Source organism: Salvelinus namaycush, chromosome 32 (assembly GCF_016432855.1).
Source record: "Salvelinus namaycush isolate Seneca chromosome 32, SaNama_1.0, whole genome shotgun sequence".
NCBI lineage: Eukaryota > Metazoa > Chordata > Actinopteri > Salmoniformes > Salmonidae > Salvelinus > Salvelinus namaycush.
Window position 1 is genome coordinate 10,451,363 of NC_052338.1, and position 25,229 is coordinate 10,476,591.

Genomic DNA, 25,229 nt, shown 5'->3' on the forward strand with positions numbered 1-25,229 from the left:
GTAAGAATAGGCCTATACATGCACTTGCCCTGTAGGTTGCAGTGTTGACCTTATGATGACACGAAGTAATTCATCTAATTTCAAAACGCAAAGTGCGTTTATGTCCATAAGGGGTGCTGTTTGACTTTACCGGCAAAAATAAGCTTTTGAACAAGTATTTTAAAACATCTGAATTTCCTGATTGAACAACTTGGAACCACACCTCAAAAACGGAGAGAAACAGCATACGTGCGGTCGGTGCTATACGTTGGTGTTTGAAAAGGCATCAAACGGATACTTTTGCTGCTGGCTATCCAAATTGTTTGGGCACATTTAAGAACGGAGGTAAGATAGCTCCAAACGTATGCCGCTATTTAGAGTTTCCTCTTCATGTTGGCTAGCCTACTAACTAATTCTGACAATGAAAGTGGGTACGTGGTCATTGTTACATTGTTTCTCTAACTGATTAGGGTTGTAGTTGGCCAAACCCAGAGATAATTTTGTTAATGTTGCCTAGAATCTAGATCTGCCTGTACTTTGACATTTTCAACATTGATTGATTCATTGTTTTAAAATACCTGATTCTATCAAACTCAAGTCGTTACTATTTGAAGATTAAATGATGCTTTCCATGGGGAAGGAAGTATTAGTAAAGTTCATCAGAAACTTCCTCCACCGTGGAGTTTAGTCGCCTAACCCAAGATGTACACTTAAAGAGCCTACCGTTTCTCGATAAGGTCAAAGGACATAATGTTATTTTCAGAGGCAGACTGGGTCTGGTAGGCAAAACAGCCAAATACTCAATCTCTAAACGTGATTCGATTCTCAATTGTGATACGGTTCTAGAAACATAAAGCCTTTACTTTTTATATCACTTCAAAATAATTTAACAAATTCAAAATATACACTTTCTGTACCCTGTTTAAACTGCCTTTATCACAGTTGCAACTGACAGTATTATTCAGTGACAACACGTTTCTGGCTGCCTTCTTCCATTACGCACACAGGTGTTAGGAGCATGCTAGATAGCTAATTAGCATAGGTGGTCTTCTTTAAAACGCACGGTAACATGGAGATTTAGCTGTGTGGGAACACTAACCCCCAAAAATGTAGACACTACCGGTCAAAAGTTAGAACACCTACTCATTCAAGGGTTTTTATTTTATTTTTACTATTTTCTACATTGTAGAGATTCTTCAAATAGCCACCCTTTGCCTTGATGACAGCTTTGCACACTCTTAGCATTCTCTCAACCAGCTTCATGAGGTAGTCACCTGGTATGTATTTCAATGAACAGGTGTGGCGGCATAAGTTAATTTGTGGAATTTCTTTCCTTAATGTATTAGAGCCAATCAGTTGTGTTGTGACAAGGTAGGGTTGGTATACAGATGATAGCCCTCTATTTGGTAAAAGACCAAGTCCATATTATGGCAAGAACAGCTGAAATAAGCAAAGAGAAATGACAGTCCATCACTACTTTAAGACATGAAGGTCAGTCAGTCTGGAAAATTTCAAGAACTTTGTAAGTTTCTTCAAATGCAGTCGTAAAAACCATCAAGCGCTATGATAAAACTGGCTCTCATGAGGACCGCCACAGGACCGGAAGACCCAGAGTTACCTCCGCTGCAGAGGATAAGTTCATTAGAGTTACCAGCCTCAGAAATTGCAGGCCAAATAAATGCTTGACAGAGTTCAAGTAACAGACACTTCTCAACATCAACTGTTCATAGGAGACTGCGTGAATCAGGCCTTCATGGTCAAATTGCTGCAAAGAAACCACTACTAAAGGACACCAATAAGAAGAAGAGACTTGCTTAGGCCAAGAAACATGAGCAATGGACATTAGACCGGTGGAAATTTGTCCTTTGGTCTGGAGTCCAAATTGGAGACTTTTGGTTCTGACCTCCGTGTCTTTGTGAGATGTGGTGTGGGTGAACAGATGATCTCTGAATATGTATTTTCCACCCTAAAGTATGGCGAAGAGGTGTTATGGTGTGGGGGTGCTTTACTGGTGACACTATCTGATTTATTTTGAATTCAAGGCACACTTAACCAACATGGCTACCACAGCATTCTGCAGCGCTACGCCATCCCATCTGGTTTGCGCTTAGTGGGACTATCATTTGTTTTTCAACAAGACAATGACCCAAAACACACCCCCAGGCTGTGTATGGGCTATTTGACCAAGAAGGAGAGCGATGGAGTGCTGCATCAATGACCTGGCCTCCACAATCCCGCAACCTCAAACAAATTAAGATGGTTTGGAATGAGTTGGACCATGGAGTGAAGGAAAAGCAGCCAACAAGTGCTTAGCATATGTTGGAACTCCTTCAAGACTGTTGGAAAAGCATTCCAGGTGAAGCTGGTTGAGAGAATGCGAAGAGTCTGCAAAGCTGTCATCAAGGCAAATGGTGGCTATTTGAAGAATCTCAAATATAAAATATATTTTGATTTAAAAAATTGCTTACTACATGACTCCATATGTTATTTAATAGTTTTGATGTCTTCACTATTATTCTACAATGTAGAAAATAAAGAAAAACCCTTGATGGAGTAGGTGTTCTAAAACTTTTGACCAGTAGTGTATTTTATTATTTGTCGATGATATGAAAGATCCTTTTATGCTTCCAAAACCGTACCACAAACGATGCGTGTTAATGTTCAGACCGAGTGTCAGGGCTCTTAACAAAACTCCCCCATACAGAAGACTCCTTCGTCCAATGACTCTTATGTGTAAAGGAACAGAGTAATGATCAAGGGCTAGAGTAATTCAAGCCCACTCTCAGCTTTCATTCAATGTTCTGTTTGTGTATTGTTCACTTACATTAATGTTTTAAACTAGACACTGAGTATTCATTCTTTGAAAAGAAGAGTGCTTGACAAATTGCATAGCCTGTGCATGACTAGACAAAACATTTTTGGGCAGTCCCAAATTAGCGGTCTAAGACTTAAGGAAGTCAGGCTGGCGACAGTGGCTCAGTCAGTTGAATGCATGGGGTAAAGTAAGTCATTGTGGTCTATTTTCAGGAGGGCATAGTTTTGGGATGAGACTGGAAATGGTCTCATACTCCTTCAGACTTGCTTCTCCATTATGGGAAAGACCGTTGGTCAGTGCTGGATTTGGCTCCCCTTCAGTACTCTGCTCCAATCTCAATGTTGAGTTCTTCAGCTTGCTAATATTGTAGCGAACGGCAGGAAAGCGAACCGGGGTCGCTGCCGTGAAAGACAAACACCCTGCGCATCGCGCCAATAGGGTTAATCCACTTGGTGGGAATTGTAACGTGGCTCATATAGCGAGGATTGCTAGACTGTGGATGATCGTAAAAATCTCTTAATCAACCCATGCATAATCCCGTTTTGTTTACTATTTCTCACATCTCTAGTTTACCTCACTTTACATCACCTCAAATTCCAACAACTGGATTTGGAGGTTGTCTCTACTGCCGGTCTTTGGTATAATAGGAAACTATAAATATGTGTAACATATGGTAGCAGTAAAGTATAAAGAGTATATAAACTTTATGCAAGGCCATGAGAATTCTGTCTGTCTTTGGTTTGTTAGGGTTTTCAGTTCATGTCTGAGGTGATCCGAACAGCCAACATGCACAGCTGAGCCTGGCACATGGGGAGTGTACTTTAGCCCTGCTAGTGTGGAACTCTGTGGTGTAACCTATGACCTGTCACACACTGGGTTGATCATTTCAACAAAGATGGCAGGAAATGTCAAACTAGCTGTATTGAGTCATGGAGGTCGAGGATCCCACTGGGACATTAACTGCATTCTTTCCTGTAAATTTTACTTTGTCCTTGTTGCAGATAGGAACGCTTAAAGTTTGAAGTTGCGCCTTTCTTTAGAAGGACACCCTAATGTACACTGTCACATTAGCGACATAAGTAGTGGGGGTGAAGAGAGAACATTTTAGCATTTTTCTGTATTATAATTGATTTGAAGCTCAATGTTAAATTCAAATCTCCCTACCATCATATCTAAGCCAGTTGAGCAGTAGCAATTTTTTAAATGTACACCATGAAATGTAGATATATAAGACATCGGTCTGATTCGCGCCTGTTTGAGTGTACTAATCCATTGTGGAGGCTGTGGGGATGGCACAGTCCATCACTCTAAGACGTGCTACTGAAATTGTATATGGTTATATTACACACAATGGTGCAACACTAATAAAAAATATAATTTTATAACAAATGCGCTTTCTCCCAAGTTGGATAGCGGTCGCTGTCCGCAGTTATGAAACATCAGTGCGCTGTTTAATTGGCACCTTTTCCTAGACCATGTTGCTATGTGCATAATAGCGAAGTTACTTAGCATATTGATGTTGAGAACAATGTGGTGGAGGCAGCAGTGGAGGCAGTTAGAGGAGAAAACAGCCGTTGCCTTAATTGTTTAAGAAAAGCGAGCAAGAGGAAACCCCAGCTTAATTAGGTCTATAATCAACATTCTAACTGTTAAATGTGCCTGGCTATCTATCCATCTATCTCTACAGAAATAAGACAGCTCCAGCTTGTGTTGCCTTTTTGAGTGTTCAATTAATGTCAGATAAACAATTTCACAAATTCGTCTGTTTTTGATATTTGCTCTGCTGTAATAGACTTTACACTTTTATTTCTCTAGTTAGAACAGCCTCTGGTATTACTTATAATTAATTTAGTGTTTACACTGTTCCAAATTGTCAAAATAATTATATTTATTATAATAACCCTCCTTTTTCTTCATCTCTTTTGTATTGTTATTATTATGGTCATTATAATAAGTAATGTCATTATCATTAGTAGGTTTAGTATAGCAGCCGTGTAAAACTACCATCGAGATGTAGGCCTAAGAGCCATCTTTTGTAGTCTTAATACCGTAACTTACTTAGGCCTATATTTCAATACTTTTATATAGGCTTACTGTAGCAATCCATCATTCTTTCGTTCATGTCATCATACAGCATACGAATTATTCGTGTTTAGATATGCAATCAAGCATTTTAGTTTTAAAATAAAATAACAGACCCTTGAATAATTATCGTAAACAATATATAAACGGTTCCATGTCGGCAATTGCGTTCACGAATGCATGTAACTGTTTTTAGTCTTTGCTGTAGTAAAGGCTTTCCCCCCAAAAAAACTTTTTAAATACACTTTCTGGTGCGCTTATAATTTATTTTGTTTACATTGTTCCAAACGATCAGAAAAATGATATTGTGCCAAACAGGTGCTGTTTAGATAACAAATAATATACACGCAGCGCTTGCTCCCTCTTTTTCTTGATCTCCAATGTTTTCCACAACCTACTACAGTAACTATGTTGGTCTGTTGTACTACAAACAATTTGTAGGCAGGTTTCTTAGGATTCAAACAGCCGAATTAATACTCTTCAGCAGGATAATTTACTTTAGTGTCCTGATTAAAATAATGTATATCTATCATTAGGCAGTAGGCATAGATCTACAAATACATATTGTAGTCCTAAATGTGTTTTATTGTAGTGTCACCATCTTTACTGCAAAAATAAGTACACATACAAACAACTTTAAGATGCATATTTGTTTGACAGAGGCAATGAACTGTCCATTGATCAGCAATTGATAAAACAGGACCATGTTTGTAAAACAAGTGGTTTTGAGCCTAAGTCAATATTACACCGATAAGCTAATGGTTACAGAAATCAGGAATGCAGATAGTCACTCATAGTTCTATTCGCCTCTATGTCCAACACACCACCACTTGTTATGTTGCACACCTTTTGACCGTAAATGTATGGGATTATGAAATATTTTTCTCAGTGACATGTATTGCTTAAAGTGGAACCCCTCGACAGCATCCGCTGAAATGGCAGAGCGCGAAATTGAAAAATATTTTTTTGAAATATTTAACTTTCATACATTCACAAGTGCAATACACCAAATTACAGCGAAACTTCTTGTTAATCTAGCCATTGTGTCCTATTTCAAAAAGGCTTTACAGCGAAAGCACACCATATGATTGTTAGGTCAGTGCCTAGTCACAAAAAAACATACAGCCATTTTCCAGCCAAAGAGAGGAGTCACAAAAAGCAGAAATGGAGATAAAATTAATCACTAACCTTTTGATCGTCATCAGATGGCACTCTTAGGACTTCATGTTACACAATACATGTATGTTTTGTTAGATAAAGTTAGTATTTATATCCAAAAATCTCAGTTTACATTGGCGCGTTATGTTCAGTAATGTTGTGCCTCAAACATCCGGCGAATTTGCAGAGCCACATCAATTTACAGAAATACTCATCATAAACTTTGAAAAAAGATACAAGTGTTATGCATAGAATTAAAGATATACTTCTCCTTAATGCAACCGCTGTGTCAGATTTCAAAAAAGCTTTACGGAAAAAGCACACCATGCAATAATCTGAGGACAGCGCTAAGCGACAAAAACAAGCCATACCATGTTGTGGAGTCAGTAAAAGTCAGAAATAGCGTTATAAATATTCACTTACCTTTGATGATCGTCATCAGAATGCACTCCCAGGAATCCCAGTTCCACAATAAATGTTTGTTTTGTTCAATAAAGTTAATCTTTATGTCCAAATACCTCCTTTTTGTTAGCGAGTTTAGTTCACCAATCGAAATTCACAAGGCGCGGGTAAGTCCAGACAAAGTCAAAAGTTCTATTACAGTTCGTAGAAACATGTCAAACGATGTATAGAATCAATCTTTAGGATGTTTTTATCATAAATCTTCAATAATGTCTCAACCGGACAATTTCTTTGTCTTTAGAAATGAAAAGGAACGCAGCTCGCTCTCACGGCCGCACGTGTGACTTAGCTCATGGCATTCTGCCAGACCCCTTAGTCAAACAGCTCTTATTCGCTCCCCCTTCATAGTAGAAGCCTGAAACAAGGTTCTAAAGACTGTTGACATCTAGTGGAAGTTTTAGGAAGTGCAATATAACCCCATTTACACTGTATACTGGATAGGCAAAGACTTGAAAACCTACAATCCTCAGATTTCCCACTTCCTGGTTGGATTTTTCTCAGGTTTTCGCCTGCCATATGAGTTCTGTTATACTCACAGACATCATTCAAACAGTTTTAGAAACTTCAGTGTTTTCTGTCCAAATCTACTAATAATATGCATATACTAGCTTCTGGACCTGAGTAGCAGGCAGTTTACTCTGGGCATGCTTTTCATCCGAACGTGAAAATACTGCCCCCTATCCCAAACAGGTTAAATAAATTACTGTTTAAATGGAAAATAACAGGCACGTAGCACATGCATTACTACAAGACAAAACGTCTCACTCAATCAAGCCAGATGGTCTTGTAAGTATAGAAGCAAAGCTTGCTTTCATATAATCAAATAAATAAAACTTAAAAGTAGAGGAAGAATCCAATACTTTATCTTGTATGCAGTACAAATCACATTATTGTGGGAGCACCTCTTAAGAGTATGAAGTAGGCTGTTTGAGAAGGTTTGAATCCTAAGCAACCTACCTACACATTGTTTGAAGTACAATAGACCAGCATATCTACTGTCGTAAGTAAAAGCTGTTTGCTGGACAACCTTGGTAGAGCATGGGTGAAATAGACAATGTAGTGCTCATGTGACTTACCTTTTTTGGCTTCAGACCAATACCTACTTCTTAATTTTTTGTTTTTAATTATACTGTAAGTGAAACTTTCATGTGTACATTGACCATACTTAACCTTTCATGAGGGGAGTGTCTTACTTTGGAGACCTATTTCTGGATGGCAGTGCACTGGATTCCATGAAAGAGCCATGTTGTTCTTAAGCCGTTGCTTGAAAACTGACGTCGGACAATTTTTAAAGGTTCCGTTAACCAGTTGAAAAGTTAACCAGACCCCATGAAAAGGCCTCACTGTAATTCCTCCGTCAAAGACCACTCCCCTCCTTTTCCACTTCTCTTGACAGTGAGCCACTGACTCACATCCAAGATTTGACCCAGTTGGTAGGTACGTAGCTGGCAGGACTATTTCATTTGCAAACGTTTATTTTATAGGGGTGTAGCTATTGAGCATGTCATCTGTTTGTGACCATTAAAGGGGAAATCTGGAGTTGCTACATACACTACCGTTCAAAAGTTTGGGGTCACTTAGAAATGTCCTTTTTTTTAAAAGAAAAGCACTTTTGTCCATTTTTAAAATAACATCAAATTGATCAGAAATACAGTGTAGACACTGTTAATGTTGTGAATGATTATTGTAGCTGGAAACGGCAGATTTTTTATGGAATATCTACATAGGCGTACAGAGGCCCATTTGCAGCAACCGTCACTCTTGTGTTACAATAGCACATTGGGTTAGCTAATCCAAGTTTATCATTTTAAAAGGCTAATTGATCATTAGAAAACCCTTTTGCAATTGTTAGCACAGCTGAAAACTGCTGTGATGATTAAAGAAGCAATAAAACTGGCCTTTAGACTAGTTGAGTATCTGGAGCATCAGCATTTGGGGGTTCAATTACAGGCTCAAAATGGCCAGAAACAAAACTTTCTTCTGAAACTCGTCAGTCTATTCTTGTTCTGAGAAATGATGGCTATTCCATGTGAGAAACTGAAGACCTCGTACAATGCTGTGTACTACTCCCTTCACAGAGCAGCGCAAACTGTCTCTAACCAGAATAGAAAGAGTGGTAGGCCCCGGTGCACAACTGAGCAAGAGGACAAGTAAATTAGTATCTAGTTTGAGAAACAGAGGCCTCACAAGTCCTCAACTGGCAGCTTTGTTAAATAGTACCCGCAAACCACCAGTCTCAACGGTGAAGAGGCGACTCCGGGATGCTGTCCTTCTAGTTCCTCTGTCCAGTGTCTGTGTTGTTTTGCCCATCTTCATCTTTTCTTTATATTGGCCAGTCTGAGATATGGCTTTTTCTTTGCAACTCTGCCTAGAAGGCCAGCATCCAAGAGTCGCCTCTTCACTGGGCTGCCATAATCTATATCCACGTCTTCGGCACCCGGGGAACAGTGGGTTACCTGCCTTGCTCATGGGCAGAACGACAGATTTTTACCTGTGGATATCATGGATGCTCTGTCTATGAAATTTGAGTGTTTACATTACTCCAGCCCCATCCTCCAGCTTTTTACTGAAAAAGTGGCAGGTAGTACGCTTTGTTTCAACTGCAGATTGCCACTTTAAAACAGAGAACCTGCTAACAAGGGTGTAATACTGAGCATTTTAGTCCCAATGTTGTTGTTGCTAATAAGCCTGGTTCACATTGGCAAACAAATTACAAACAAATTAGTGCATGTACTACAAAGCTAAACAGCTAGCTAGTTGTCTGCTGTGGTTAGCCAAAAAGGACTAGTTTTGAAAGTTAGATCTTATCCTTTTTGAGGTTTTAAAGTTGTTCTTACACAATGATTTTGAACATTCAAAGCAACTGGTAACCGTCCATGACAGGCATTGGTGTCACCTTAGCTTGCTACATAACTTCTGAATGATAGGAAGCACGTACCACCACCAATCAGCCTACACCACTGCGCACACACCTGTTGTTACTACACTGAACACATATAAACGCAACATGTAAAGTGTTGGTCCCATGTTTCATGAGCTGAAAGAAAAGATACCAGCAATTATTTCTCTTAAGTTGTGCACAAATTTGTTTACATCCCTGTTAGTGAGCATTTCTCATTTTCCAAGATAATCCATCCACCTGACATGTGTGGCATATCAAGTAACTGATTGATTAAACGGCATGATCATTACACAGGTGCACTTTGTGCTGGGGACATTAAAACGACACTCTAAAATGTGCAGTTTTGTCACAACACAATGCCACAGATGTCTTGAGGGAAGGTGCAATTGGCATGCTGACTGCAGGAATGTCCACCAGAGCTGTTACCAGAGAATGTAATGTTAATCTCTACCATAAACTGCCTCAATGTCATTTTCGAGAATTTGGCAGTATGCCCATCTGCCCTCACAACAGCAGACCATATGTAACCACGCCAGCCCAGGACCTCCACATCCGGCTTCTTCACCTGCGGGATCGTCTGAGACCAGCCACCTGGACAGCTGAAGAAATACTCCTAAATTTCAGTCTGTAATAAAGTCCTTTTGTGGGTAAAAACAAATTCTGATTGGCTGGGCCTGCCTCCCAAGTGCCGCCCTATGCTCTCTCAGGCCCACCCATGGCTGTGCCTCTGCCCAGTCATGTGACATTCATAGATTAGGGCCTAATGAATCTATTTCAATTGACTGATTTCCTCATATGAACTGTAACTCAGTAAAATCATGGAAATTGTTGCATGTTGCCTTTTTTTATATTTTTGTTCAGTATATGACAACTAGCATAGCCAAGTCAGCAAATGACTGCTGTTTGAACACACATCCGATTTGGTCACTTGTAACTTGCTGTTTTTATTTAACTGTTTGGACAGTAAGTATTCCAAAACCGATTTGAGCATTAAGGCCTGCAGTTTGAACAAGGCTTTAGATATCGTTGAACGAGTTGAGGTTCGAGGGTCACTACCAGTGTATGAAACCCTACAGTACCTTTGCCAGCTCACATGTAGCGCTATTAGAGCTGGATCTATTACTTGGTTATCGCATTGTTAGGTTACTCTCTACTAGCCTTGGTGTGTGTTGTGAGCTGGTCTTTAGTCAGGGTTCAACATCTTTTTCATCAGTATCTCTTGTCTGTTGTATCGTTTCTCAATTAACTAAATCCCAGCAAGTTATAACAGGATCTCTTTTGAATACAGACTGAGGGTAGCCGTTGATGTTTTTATATACATCTGCTGTTCATTCTGACTATTTGGAAGAGGGGGCTGTAATGAAATGTGTTTAGCCACATATATCTTACAGGAGGAGTATGTTGGCAGGTCTGAGGAATTTTTAGCCACGTCAGTGTTAGCAGGAAGTAGCATCACTGTCAGCCTACCCATGGGGAAATGAAATGAACAAACCCATACTGAGAATAGCGGTTATGCTAACTGCCTTAGAAAGGTCAAGTTGTTGACTTGTCTGAAAACGTATTTTCTTGAAGGCAATAATTGAATCAATTTCCCCTTTCACGAGAGAAACTGGGTTAGGTGAGAACTTTGAAAATGGGATTCATGATGCATCACATGCTACTGTAGCTATATTGTGGTGTTTGTCATGTCACGCTTAGTGTCATTTAATAAGGTTAAGTCTCACAGTGCTTCTTTTGTCATCCTTCTTATTTTGGCTTTTCTGCCTGTTCAGCACAGATAACAGGGAAGCCTCGGCTGCACTGAGGATCATGTTAATGTAGACTGACACGGAGTCCAGTGAGTAAGGGCAGGAGGATTCCATCGTGTGTTTTGTACAGAGTTGACTTTGAAATCCACTAAGGTAATACACTCTCAGACAACCTCAGTTTTCACTGTACTTTGTGAGTTCTCACTCTGTCAATACAAAGACATACTTGCGTTTGTAGAAGGTCGGCCGCTGGATGGTTTTGGCACAAAGAAGCATTGTCTCAAGGGATCCTGGCAGGGTTAAGAACTATTTTAAACTGTCAACCATTTGTACATTTTGTATGGCCTGAAAAACCACCTTGGCCATTTTTAATGATAAGACGACAAGAAGTTGGGTAGAGGGAAATAATCCCTTCTGGGGACCCAGAAGGATTCTTCCCAGTTCCCACATGGTTGCCAGTGGTAGTTGAACAAATAAACGGCTGTGGACTTAGAAGACATGTACAATTTGGCACCATCTTATCAAGGTCTCTCCAGCACTTTAACAGATGAGTCTCCAGTAGTACAGTACTGTAATTCAACAGAACTGGACTGGCACTCTTCTGAAGAGGTTAGGCTGCTCCTCGCTGCTCTTCGGGGGAAACCTCAAATTAGAACGAGATGGCCCCAGATCTCTGGAGAGCCGGTTTATTTATATAAGATGATGAGCATGCCGTCAGAGACCAGATGAGCCCAAAGCGGGAGTTTCCGTTAATCCTTACCTCACGGGACAAGTATTTCAACTGCACTGAGTTTGTCACCCCCTCTTCTGTGCTGTGAATCATGGGAAGCTTGGTCATGAGGTTACTCTCCTTTAAATAGTGTGCCACAGGAGATATTCTGAGCCCCAGTTCTGTCCTACAGACAGTTCACAGTTCAAGCCCTCCTTCCGAGTACGGTATTCTCACAATGTGTGTGTGTGTGTGTGTGTGTGTGTGTGTGTGTGTGTGTGTGTGTGTGTGTGTGTGTGTGTGTGTGTGTGTGTGTGTGTGTGTCCTCACTATAATCACTTTAAGTGCACCTGCCCCGGGGGAAAACGGTAAGCGGTCAACGCAGAGAGAAGTTCGACCCAGACTTTGCCTGTCAGAACCCCACAGAGCAAGGATGGCTCAACTAATGTCTACTCTACAGACGCCTGTGTCCTGTTTGACTGGTGCCTGCCTGAAGGGCCTTGGTGATATAATGATGGGCCAGTGTTTTTGGCACTGCCTGCCTTGCCATCCATTCACGCCCCTTATATTATCATAAGTGTGTGTGCAGACTTCCACCTCATCCCAAGGGGCCATGGGGGTTGAGAACCTCTCCACATCTTCTATAACCCCGATGCTTTTACTGTACACCAGGATACTAGCTTTCTGACTGCCCTGATGACTGTTAACCAAATAGACTTTTTAGTAAGTGAACTATACAGTGAGCGGCCAGTGGTGTCAGGCTAGTAGCTTACCTGTTAAAACCACGGCGGTGCCCATATGCCAGCTATGTGCTTGTGCTATCAAGCAACCCTCACTGTGTGGTGCTTTAGTTTTAATCTTACTCTGCCCCACCCAAATGTTTTCCAGAACAATGTGCTAATTTTAATGTCTGAAGGGGGTTATTTCTACAGTATTTTTGTATCGGGTTTGAGAGAGTATAGGCTTGAGCGTGTGTGTGTGTGTGTGTGTGTGTGAGAGCGAGAGACTCCACCACACACATTCCTTAACAGTTTCCTCCCTGTCTCACACAGCCTCTGGGCATGATAAAACAGAGCTGGAAGAGAGCCATGTCATTATGAAAAGTGTAATCAAACGATCGGCAGCGGGCCCAAAGGAAACTCAAGTCCAAACCCAGTGGTGGAAAACAACCTGTAGAAGCAGAATCGTCAGAGCAGGCGGTAACCAAGTCACCACTACTCTCAAAAAAAGCTGCCGCTCTAATTTGGCTTAACGGATCATCAGTGACAATCTTAAACACAGCAATAAACGACGACACTAAGTAGTATAACCAACTTTGAAGTGTAATGGTCTTGGCAGAACTTTCTTTCACACTGCAGAGGGTATATAAATGGCTTCAGAGATGGCCCTCCGGTGTGTTGTTTTGGCTTTTTCATGGGACGAGACAGGAACAACCTAGAGGCGAATGGAGGATGCTTAGGTTCTTACAAGGGCAATTGGTCCTTACTGTTTGCAGATGTCTTCCACCCTTGGAATGTCTTTCCCATGTCTAATGTGCTTGTCACTTGTTTGTGAAGCTATATGTTAGACATGTTATGCCTGTTTGTGTTCCCTTCGGTTAGAACCTGGAACAGAAGTTGCCCCCCCCTGTGTTCTGTGGTCAGACTACACACTTGAATCTTTGCCATCAGCACAATTCATCCCATTGAATAGGAAGAAGACTTACTCACAAAGAATTGCATTATTTTAAAATGGTGCAAGCAAAACACTGTTCAAGACAAGACGCTGGTTTGGGCAGAATCAAGTAAAATGTATACCGGTACGGTGCTACCTTAGTAGGTTTTCAGTGGTATGTTGCATCAAAATGAACTAGTAGGACTATATTCACATTACATTGGCTATTATTTTAATTAACTCCTGTCTCAACAGATTAAACCCTACGGACTTTAATCTGACTGGATACCCGGAGAAGGATTAAGACACCGGGAGGCTTGAGAGAATCAGGACCTGATATTTGCAGGTGCTGGGTTTGGGGATTGACCAACTTTGGCTATCTGATGCAAGGGATCTGGATGCACCAGGACTATCCCAAGATTGAGGGTCACAGGGGCTACCTGTCTTCACCAGCCTGCAAGGCGGCGACAGAGAGCAGGGCGCTGAACCGACAGAACCGACAGAGCCCAGGAATGAGCGAGTTCTGGCACAAGATGGGCTGCTGCGTGGTGGCCAAACCCCCACCGGTGAGTCTGGGCCAGCTGCCTCTTATTTACTCATGTAGAGTTATATAAAATGTTCTCTGTCAGGTTTCACAAAATTCCCCATCTAATAGTTGTATTAGACTAGAGACTAGTAATAGACTATGGACTATACTCCACAAGCATGCTCTATATTAGACTCTGACCACTTCTATTCAACCCTCTCATGCCACAATATGTTTCAGAGGTTGTGGAGGTCCCTGGCAAGTCTTGCAAGTATAGTACCCAAAGGCAAGGTTTGGGCATCCCAGGCAGCCAAGCAAGCTTACTCTGACCACACTAGAACTTGAAAACAAATATTTTTGGAGTCCTAAATGCATGCTTAGAACAGCCTAAAGTGAACCACTGCCCGAAAGACCTCTTTACCCATTAGATTTTACGCCAAGATGTTATGGGGGACCCTTTTTTTAAATGCATCAAAGTCCAATAAATCTGTTGGCAAAGGCTGATGTATTTATGGTGTTTCAGACTCCATCTGCAATCACTTACCGGCTGATGTCTTTAAACGGGCGACGTTTTATAGCGTTTTATAGCTTTATAGACCCCTTGACTTTTTCCACATTTTCTTACGTTATAGCCTTATTCTAAAATGGATTAAATAGTTCCCCCCTCAATCTACACACAATACCCAATAATGAAAAAGCAAATGTATATTAAAAAAATATTAAGTTTACATTTAAGTATTCAGATTCTTTACTCAGTACTTTGTTGAAGCAACTTTGGCAGCGACTACAGCCTCGAGTTTTCTCGAACACCTGTATTTGCGGAGTTTCTCTCCCTTTCACCTGTATTTCACCACAGCTATTTTCAGGTCTCTCCGGAGATGTTCAAGTCCGGGCTCTGGCTGGGCCACTCAAGGACAATCAGAGACTTGTCCCGAAGCCACTCCTGCGTTGTCTTGGCTGTATGCTTAGGGTTGTTGTCCTGTTGAAAGGTGAACCTTCGCCCCAGTCTGAGGTCCAGAGCGCTCTTCATCAAGGAACCCTCTTTCCCTTGATCTTGACTAGTCTCCCAGTCCCCCCGCTGACAAACATCCCCACATCATGATTCTGCCACCACCATGCTTCACCGTAGAGATGGTGCCAGGTTTCCTCCAGACGTGACGCTCTGCATTCTGGCCAAAAAGTTCAATCTTGGTTTCATCAGACCAGGAATTCTTGTTTCTCATGGTCTGAGAGTCCTTTAGGTGCGTTTTGCAAACTCCAAGTGGGCTGTCATGTGCCTTTTACTGAGGAGTAGCTTCTGTCTGGCCACTCTAGGTTCTTGGTCACCTCCCTGATCAAGGCCCTTCTCCCCCGATTGCTCAGTTTGGCCGGGCGGCCAGCTCTAAGAGGATTCTTGGTGGTTCCAAACTTCTTCCATTTAAGAATGATGGAGGCTGCTATATTCTTGGACCTTCAATGCTGCAGACATGTTTTGGTACCCTTCCCCAGATCTGTGCCTCGACACAATCCTGTCTCGGAGCTCTACGGACAATTCCTTTGACCTCATGGCTTGGTTTTTGCTCTGACATGCACTGTCAACTGTGGGACCTTATATAGACAGGTGTGTGCCTTTCCAAATCATGTCCAATCAATTGAATGTACAACAGGTGGACTCTGATCAAGTTGTAGAAACATCTCAAGGATGATCAATGAAAACAGGATGCACCTGAGCTCAATTTCGAGTCTCATAGTAAAGGGTTTGAATACTTATGTAAATAAGGTATTTCTGTTTTTTTGTTTTTGCCAACATTTCGAAAACCTGTTTCGCATCGTCATTATGGGGAATTGTGTGTAGGTTGATGAGGATTTGTTTTTTTAAATTGAATCCATTTTAGAATAAGGCTGTAATGTAACAAAATGTGGAAAAAGTCAAGGGGTCTGAATACTTTCCGAATGCACTGTATCTATTGAACATGCATAGTTCTGTGGCCATCAGTAATGTAGGCATCATATGGGGACGCACTGTATAGATAAGCATGTCCTTACTATCTTACATTCTTGTCTGATGTGGAGACCCTAACAATTGTATTGATCTGTCCAGGGAAGTATAATGCCTGGACCTATAGTAGCTTGATGTTGTTTCAAAGCAAAACATTTGATGGCATCCTAGCAAGCATTATAGGGGTGAATAGAGGTCCTATTGATGGAAGAACTTCCCTTTTGCTCTCCAGAAGCGACCGCTGACCCTTGACCTCCTCAGGGCGGTAGCCTTCCTGACCCCTCACTCTTTCCTGGCCCAGGTTTTGCAGGGAGAGTTGCGTAATGGCGGGTTGTGTCCGTCCGTTCCCACTCACCAACAATGAAAGCCGGCGGCTCAGGAGAGAGGATGCGGTCTGGGCCTCTGTCCCATGGGAGGGCATTTTCCCTCTCTCCTTCCTCTTTTATTTTTAGGGCCTGTTTGTTCTATTGTGGGGGGAGGACAATACAGAGACATCGCTTTCAATAAACACAGGCAAGGATTTAAATGTAACTGTCTCGAAAGCGTAGGGGCTTGTGTGGCGTGTCAATTTTGGAAGAAGACTGTATTGAGACCCTTTTTTACTGATGTTCTCATGAGATGTTGGGGTATGCCTAACTTCCTATATGTAAGTCATGTAATTGCTACCCACTTTTCTAGGCATAGCCTATGCCAAAGTGTTACTGACACCAAATGGTTGCTATACACAACATATACTGCAGGCATCCCCTAAAATAAGTTGCTAAGTGACTTTCTCTTTTGCGGCACACACAGCTGACCAATTAGCTAGACCTTCCATCAATCAGCCACGGGATGGCATTCCTCCCAATTAAGCGACATTTATAGTCCAGGGATTATTTCTGAGTTTGGTATGACTCATGGCCTGCATGGCTGCAACTTCAGAGTGGATGCCAACCAGCTGGGTATTTGCTTAGGTTGGGTATGCCTTTTTAATGTTGCCGTATTGATACTCAGAAGTCGATGTTCCTACTTGATTAACAAAGAATGTCAAAAGTGTAAAGATGTACCTTATGCGGCCTAGATTTGATCACATATGTTCATTGATTTCAATTCCTGGCATCTTACATTTCTGGGTGTTCACTGACTCAATTTGGTAGCAAAATATGCTTGCTAAAATGGTCATAAGGCTGTCTTTATGAGTCTGTGGGAATTACCTGATTTTCCTCTGCAATGACGATGTAGCAACAAGCATGGGTGGGTAAAATGCCTGATTTCATTGGCTATGTATGCATGCGCCAACAGATCCTCAGAATTCAAGATGACGTCAAGAAGAAAAGTCACCCACGTGCCACGCACACAGTGGTCTACCTTGTTTTACATCGCTAGCTCATAGAATACTGTATGACCGGGTTTAACCTTTGGTCAGCAGCATGTTTTTTTTTCTTTCTTTTGATGTAAACATCGGTCAAAGTTGCTTATGTAACACTTAAAATAGCCAAAGGTTGCTGGTCAATGGATATGGCATCTGCCAGTCTGCATCAGGAGACGATAAACTAATAATATAGTGGAAAATGTAAAAAGCCTTTATTTTTTATGGCTTATGCATCGCAAGAAGATTTATTTAATATATTATTCTTGTTATGCATAAGCCACTTTTTTTTTGTAATTAAAAAAAAATGCTTTTTAATTTTCCCACTAGATGATTACTTCTGGAAGTTTTTTGAGGCTTTTTCGACATGGTTTACTATCCAGCATAAACGTCTGTTTGTTCTATAGTATTTCATCCCATGATCAAAAACCACCTCATGGTATACATATATAACCAAATAAGCGTTCCTCTACTGTGTCTCTAATAGTACAAGCTGCTTATTTGGAGACAGAAAAATTGTAGATCATTGTTCGGTTAAGTGCATGTTTATGTAATTTCAGAGCATCTTCTGAATGAAAATCACATTTTGGTTGCACAGCCACTGTCCTATGCAGGTGTCTAGCCATATTTGAATTACTATAGGTCACTGGTCACTGACCTCCTGCATTTGTTTCAGAAGAAGAGGAGGAGGAAGATTGACCGCAGCATGATCGGAGAGCCCACAAACTTTATGCACCTCACACACATTGGCTCTGGGGAGATGGCAGAAGGTTTGCCGCCGGTATGTATAAGGTTTTGGCTACTTTAATGAAAATCATCCTTTTACACATTTCGTAATCATTGTTTAGAAGAACGATGCGTCAGTCAGTGATCATGACCGATCAATCTCTTAACAATTGCCGTTGGGCTGCCCATAGTGAATACTTCTGTTATTTGTTCTTTGCTTTACACTTAAATTACATGTCAAATTAGTTTAATTTGCACCACACCTGAACTGTTATTTCAACACTTGGATCAAGTCTTGTCTGCAGCAAAATTGTATCATCGAGTCAAATGGAGGATATTGCGTAAAACATATCATTGCAGCATGGTACAATCCAGGTAACTGGTATCGTCCAGAGGTTTTCTTTGGACAAAAATGAATACAAAATGAATACACTAATGAAGCTTTGATACATTAACTGCTACACTAGTCCCACCCCCATTCGTTGGCTAATAGACATTCAAATCAAATTGTATTTGTCACATACACATGGTTAGCAGGTGTTAACGCGAGTGTAGCGAAATGCTTGTGCTTCTAGTTCCGACAATGCAGTAATAACCAATGAGTAATCTAACCTAACAATTCCACAACTACTACCTTATACACACAAGTGTAAAGGGATAAAGAATATGTACATAAAGATATATGAATGAGTGATGGTACAGAACGGCATAGGCAAGATGCAGTAGATGGTATCGAGTACAGTATATACATATGAGATGAGTAATGTAGGGTATGTAAACATAAAAGTGGCTAGTGATACATGTATTACATAAAGATGGCAAGATGCAGTAGATGATATAGAGTACAGTATATACATTATATTAAGTGGCTAGTGATACATTTTTGATCAATTTCCATCAATTTCCATTATTAAAGTGAGCTGGAGTTGAGTCAGTATGTTGGCAGCAGCCACTCTGTTAGTGATGGCTGTTTAACAGTCTGATGGCCTTGAGATAGAAGCTGTTTTTCAGTCTCTCTGTCCCAGCTTTGCTGCACCTGTACTGACCTCGCCTTCTGGAGGATAGCGGGGTGAACAGGCAGTGGCTCGTGTGGTTGTTGTTATTGATCCAGTGTCACATGCAATGTTGACGCACAATGTTTACACATTTTACATGGTAGTCCTAAGCAACAATCATGCCACTGGCAGTAGTTCGGGTGGTTGTTGTCCTTGATGATCTTTATGGCCTTCCTGTGACATCGGGTGGTGTAGGTGTCCTGGAGGGCAGGTAGTTTGCCCCCAGTGATGCGTTGTGCAGACCTCACTACCCTCTGGAGAGCCTTACGGTTGTGGGCGGAGCAGTTGCCGTACCAGGCGGTGATACAGCCCGACAGGATGCTCTCGATTGTGCATCTGTAGAAGTTTGAGTGCTTTTGGTGACGAGCTGAATTTCTTCAGCCTCCTGAGGTTGAATAAGGATTGATTGAATATGTCCGTAAACACACCATCCAGCTGGTCTGCGCATGCTCAGTTAACTGGCCCATCGCCAGCCAGCCACCTGCAGCCCACTTTTGAACAAGGCTCAGCCTGTGCAAGAGGCAGAAGTGTTCCTACCACTTCATGCCATGATGTTCCCTAGGTTCTATTGCTCAGTCCCTCCTCCATCCCTGGGAGAGATTCCAGAGGGCACACAGAGAAGGGATAGTGACAGGGGACACAGCTGGAAGGCCTTGGCTGCTAAATGAAAGGCCCCCTCTGTGTCCCGCGACACTGGTAAATGATTCCCCCAATCGTCTAGCACACAAACCCGAAACGAGCTACTTCCTGTGCCTGGATGAAATGGAACTCTGACATCCCGCTGAAAATCAAGTCAACTCACTAGTGACCAAGTCTTGTTTGCTTAGCATTGACGACCTTTAAACGCATAAATGAGCTTTTAATGCCGAATGAGAGACGTGTATATGTTTTGTGTTTGCACTAAGCCGGCGGCTCCATTGCAAACAATGACAAAACCCAGATAATGATAGAAGGCCCTTTTTAATTGGAGTCAATGCTCTGGAACAGTGCAAACAGGCGTGGTAGACAAACACTGCTGCCTTTTGTTTAAGCTGGGCTAAAGTCCGTTTGGGTATATACCTTTTTTCCCCTGCTGCCTATATCTTATTGTGTAGAATGATTCCATAACGCCATTACGAAACATCTGTGTAATCTTGACACTGCCTCACCTTGTGTGCCGTCAGTGTTCCCACTACAGGTTTGTTTTAAGTTCTAATGTTTTAGTTTGTATTCACACATGCACACCTCTAGTTTATCCATCAACTATTTACTTCCGCTAGGAATTGTGGGGCTACAGTGTGTTCTCATTCGGGATATGAAATATCAACATATCACATCGTTGTGAGTGAGCAAAGGGCACTTACTTAGCAACCAGTGTTGTCACGGTATCATGCAGGTGCTGTCAACCAACTCTTTAATAGCACTTTTGTGACACGACTGACTACATGTCATATAATACCAGGAAGCAGGTCAGATTGTCAATATCCCCGATTCTTGCTGGCTGATACTCCACTGTAGTTTACATAATTCTACCAGGGAGTGATGTTTGTGACTTTTTGTCCCCTCTGCAGTCAGGGTCAGTCCAGGAACAGATGAGGTCCAAAGGACCCAGCACCAATGGCAGAAGCAGCCTCTTATAGCCAGTAAGTACAATCTGTATACTCCAGTACACACACTTGTGCACACACACTCACTCTGGATAATACTTAGGGGTTAAATAAATATGACGAAATTCTGGGGAAAGTTTGGAAAGTCCAGCTGAAAGTGTTTTTGTTTATTTTAGATGGGGGGCAATTGTTTGTCAAGCAATGTGAATGGATGTCTTTCACTATCTTTTGTACTTCCCCAAAAGTTGATAATGAACGTATCCTAAGTTGTAGGAAAACGTTTTTTAAACACTTAAGTACATACTCTGTGGATTTAAGATTTATTTTTATTTTTTGGTATCTGATATTATTCAACAAGGTTAGACTTTTTATTCATAAACTGCTGCTGTCCAATGACATGAGGTTTTGTTGCGGTTTCAGACATATGGACCAATTCAGAGACTCGATGTGAGTTCCTCATTTCCCCCTTCCTCGGACCCAGCCTCAAGCCAACCTGCATGGACCAACTCTGCATATTGCACTTAGGCCCACAATGACCACCGCAAATGGCAGAATAAAAAAACAAAGATCTAAAACAATGACTTTATTTCCCAGAATCCTTTTCAGCCCCCATCACCAGTTTCAAATGGGACATGACTCCTGCCATGAAGAGGGGAAAGTACCCTGGATTCTCACTCAGCACTGGGGACTGGACGGGATTATTTGTGGGCTTTTAGGTTGCTTTGATAAAACATAGGAGGTATCAGCTACTGGCGGATACGGATTTTCCCATTTTTGTCTCGGTCTCAAGCAAGGGATTGTCCGAACATTTCATATTTCTCGAACAAGACCGTCTCACAAGTGTGATACTGATCTTGCAATAACGCAAACAAACAGGTCTTTTTTATTCTTGACTCGGAAGTGGTGCGTTTGCCCTTTTTAAAGTGTTGTGCCTTTAAAGATTATAATGCCTTATAAGTAGTGCATGGTGGAAATTGAGCCCATCTGTTTCCTGACAAGCACGCATTTTTCATATGTATTGCTAAAGTGCAGTGGCCAAATTTTATATTTTTGGTTTTGGAAGTGAAGTTTCTCAATTGACAAGCAGGATGTGGCATCTACCTTGGCTCCACCCACTACTTGTCTGTAGTAGTTTGAGATCCAATCCTAGCAGCACTGTAGACATCCAGGGGTGGGAGTGGTCACTTGTAGGCCTACAGTGCTAATGTTTTGGCACTTTGCATGGTTCACGTGAACAGTTCTTAGACATCATCTCACACATTCCACCATTAGTCACTGTCTTTCTTACAAACACGCCAAGTTTCTCACAGACAACCCCTCGTGTACATACTTCTACCTTAAGTGTTATTGCCAAAGTTATGCCTTTATATATTAGGTGCTTTTTTACTACCATGCATGATTTAACACCAGCCAATCTGAACACTGGATAGCACTGGCAGGTAGCCTAGCCGTTAGGGAGTTGTGGCACTAACCGAAAGGTTGCTGGTTTGAATACCCGAGCCGACAAGGGGGGAAAATCTATCGATATGCCCTTGAGCAAGGCACTTAACCCGAATTTGTTCCAGGGATGCTGTACTACTATGGCTGACCCTGTAAAAACAACACATTTCTCTGCACCTATCCGGTATGTGACATAACATTTATTTATGTTTTTCATTACCTTCTGTAGTGTCCCATAGACTCGCTCTCTTGGTGTTTAAAGAAAATGTGTGTGATGTGCACAATTCCACACTGAATGCTTTTAGAATTGACCCATCCCGAATTCTACTTTTTATTAGGGGGGGGGGGGTAGTAGTCTTGTTGAGCAGTCCACTTCTAAGCATTTACAAGCTGAACGTAAGATGCAGTAACTAATCTCGATCTCAATTGACGTTATCTAAAAACTCTCAGCCAGTTGGACTGTCAGTTCAGCAGGGTTATGTCAACCACCTCAAATTGATCAAAAACCATGGCAACTTGGCTTTGGGTCTCCTGTTGCACAGTGTTAGTCTTAGAATTGGCCCCTGTCATTCTAAGCTGAGACATGCTCATTAGCTTTTTAGCTATTCTGAAAGGTGACCTTATGGGCTTTCTGTTTCAATGACAATCTACAATTCAGGTTAGAGGAAATGGCAGAGCCTATAATACTGCAGAGAGAAAGTGATGGCTGATTTTTGTTATACGATAAATAGAAAAATAACAGGTCACAAGTTGTCTTGCCTCATGACCGCTAAATGGACCAACTGTTGTCATTCTATTTAGATGCCTACTACAGTTCAAACGCTTGCAGTATGAGTGAGTTTGCATAGAAATTAGTGTAAGTATTTGTTTTTAATGTTTTACGACTGCCCTAATTTTATCAGCTTTGGAGCCAGATTTTTAAGTTCTTTGTTTACGTTTTGTTTCATATGCTTAAGATTTCTAATCTCAGACAGTAGAGATTCCAGGATGCAATGTACACCCTTTTCAGTCTCTCTGTTAATGTTGCAGTGTTTTCCTGGGTCTCCCTCTTTGCTCCGTTTTTAATTGGTCATGTGTTACACAGTCCTCCTATGAGGACGTTGGTGTACAGATGTGTGAAAGGAGAGTAAGCGTTTCGCAAACCTTTGAGTGTTTTCTCTGCTTCTGGCCTTTTTTCCCTCCTGAAAATACAGTCAATATTTTATGTATGTGTTTCTGGTGTTTTGTTTACTTGAAAGAGCCATTTACTTTTGAAGGTGCACATCCTCAAGAGCATATGAAAAAGTAATTTTGTGTCTGTCACTTAAGGAATCCTGCACAGACAAATTATACCCAGTTGAACAGTTTAGGGATAACTGTAGATATTTTCTGTGTTTAGGGAAATCAAACATTTTCAAGTTTGAATTAGTCTTCAGACTCAGATTGACAGCAAAAATCTCTAAAGAAATCACTGTTGATAACAATTTCTATTACATTTCCTGTGAGTAACTAGACTCAAATTTAAGTTCCCCTGTTTCAGTCTGAGGGAATGTCACTGTGCAGAGTTGCAGGAAGACACTTTTACTGTTACGAGAGGTTTCACCCAGCCTGTGCACATTTCATCCTCCATCTTGTGTTTTATTACAAGCAGCTGTTTCTGATACCACAGTAATCTCAACAACCTATAATAATGCTTTTAGTCTGTGAGCAGCCCAGAGTCTAACCATGGGGCAGAGCCCAGGATAACACATGCATTACCTACTTCACTAGGGAGGGAGGGTGGTGGTGGTGCCCATGGAACAACTGAAGATGTGGTAGATGTAGTAGTTTGGTGTAAACAACATGTGGGAAAAGTCTGAAGCTATTGTCTTTGCAATGACTAGCGTAAACTTGACACGGCAAGGATGACTGCATAAACAAACTACTGGCTGGCCATAGTTAGCTATTTGTAATTTATCACAACAGACTAGAAATATATTTCACTTGAAAGTAAATTCGTTTGGGAACCATAAAGTATCACTTACTATTTCCAGTTTGTCCAATAAAGACGGACAAAATAGATTTAAAAATCATCGTTAAAGGTTTTTGAATGTTGAGAGCATTCTAAGCTTCCAACTGAACCATCTGAGACTAAATGTAGACCGAATATACGTCACTACGTGGTCCTTTGTGCAGCATTACCCCTTTTACTATGGGCCCAATACATTGGAATCTATTTTGCACCCAAGAAATTGAAAATTCTATCTACCCTACAATAGTGTTTTTTGTTTTGCCCAGTGATTTCTCTCTCCTGTCCTCATGTGCTTTTCAGCTTCTCTCGCCCATCACTTCAAGGGGTTTGTAGAGGATATTTAAACCAACAACACTCCCTCTTTCACAATGGACTCTGTTGCCTATACCCAATGTTTTATATAGGAACTGTCTCAGGCCTTGGCTGCATGCATACCACTGTACACACACACACACACTCCGGGCCTGTCCTTGGCAGAGCTCAGCAAAAGCCCATCGCCTGAATGAAGGAAATCTATGGCCCATTGTGCTTCTTGATTACACTAAGGGCAGCCGGCAGATGGGATCGGGCCTGGAACAAGATAACAGCGCCTTTTTCAATGTTTTTCAGCATGAGAAGTTGGAGCTGTTGGTTAATATGTAACATGGGGCTGTTTTATATCGGGCCTCCAAATAATGACTTCTGTAATGAATCTTACACAATGACTGATGGTAGTCATCAGACTACTGAGCCACTGCGCCACTTACTGTACTGCAGGTCCCTGCAGGTCCTGTTTTAGAGCCCAAGTAATGGAACATGCTGTATTGGTGGATGAAGTTATCATAAAATTATAATGCAAAATGTATGTACATTCGTTTGACTCATGCAGAGACATTTATCATATAGAAAGAAGTGTGTGTTTGCAAATGTGTGTTTTGATATAATACCACATATGGTCATTGAAAACACAAGCCAAGGAGATACTATCTGAAACTAACCATCTACGCCGTATACAACCAAGAACAGTATTCCATGTTTTTCTAATCAAGGGCTTGAAAACAAATATTGATGCATGCTAAGTAAAGAAAGTGGC

The 25,229-nt window shown here is 41.4% G+C and overlaps 1 protein-coding gene across 2 annotated transcripts; it reads left to right on the plus strand.

Annotated features, from left to right (window-relative positions):
• The first annotated feature begins 141 nt into the window (after positions 1–141).
• Positions 142–25,001, plus strand: LOC120026866 (CDC42 small effector protein 1-like). Of its 2 annotated transcripts, none has more exons than XM_038971583.1 (5): positions 142–324; positions 13,764–14,074; positions 18,037–18,141; positions 20,692–20,763; positions 21,148–25,001. In XM_038971583.1, the coding sequence occupies exons 2-4, from the start codon at positions 13,892–13,894 to the stop codon at positions 20,758–20,760; spliced, it is 357 nt and encodes a 118-aa protein (XP_038827511.1). In that variant the 5' UTR covers positions 142–324; positions 13,764–13,891; the 3' UTR covers positions 20,761–20,763; positions 21,148–25,001. The 2 variants fall into 2 exon arrangements, with proteins under 2 accessions (XP_038827511.1, XP_038827512.1); XM_038971584.1 differs by lacking the exon at positions 142–324 and adding an exon at positions 11,186–11,299.
• Positions 25,002–25,229: the final 228 nt, after the last annotated feature.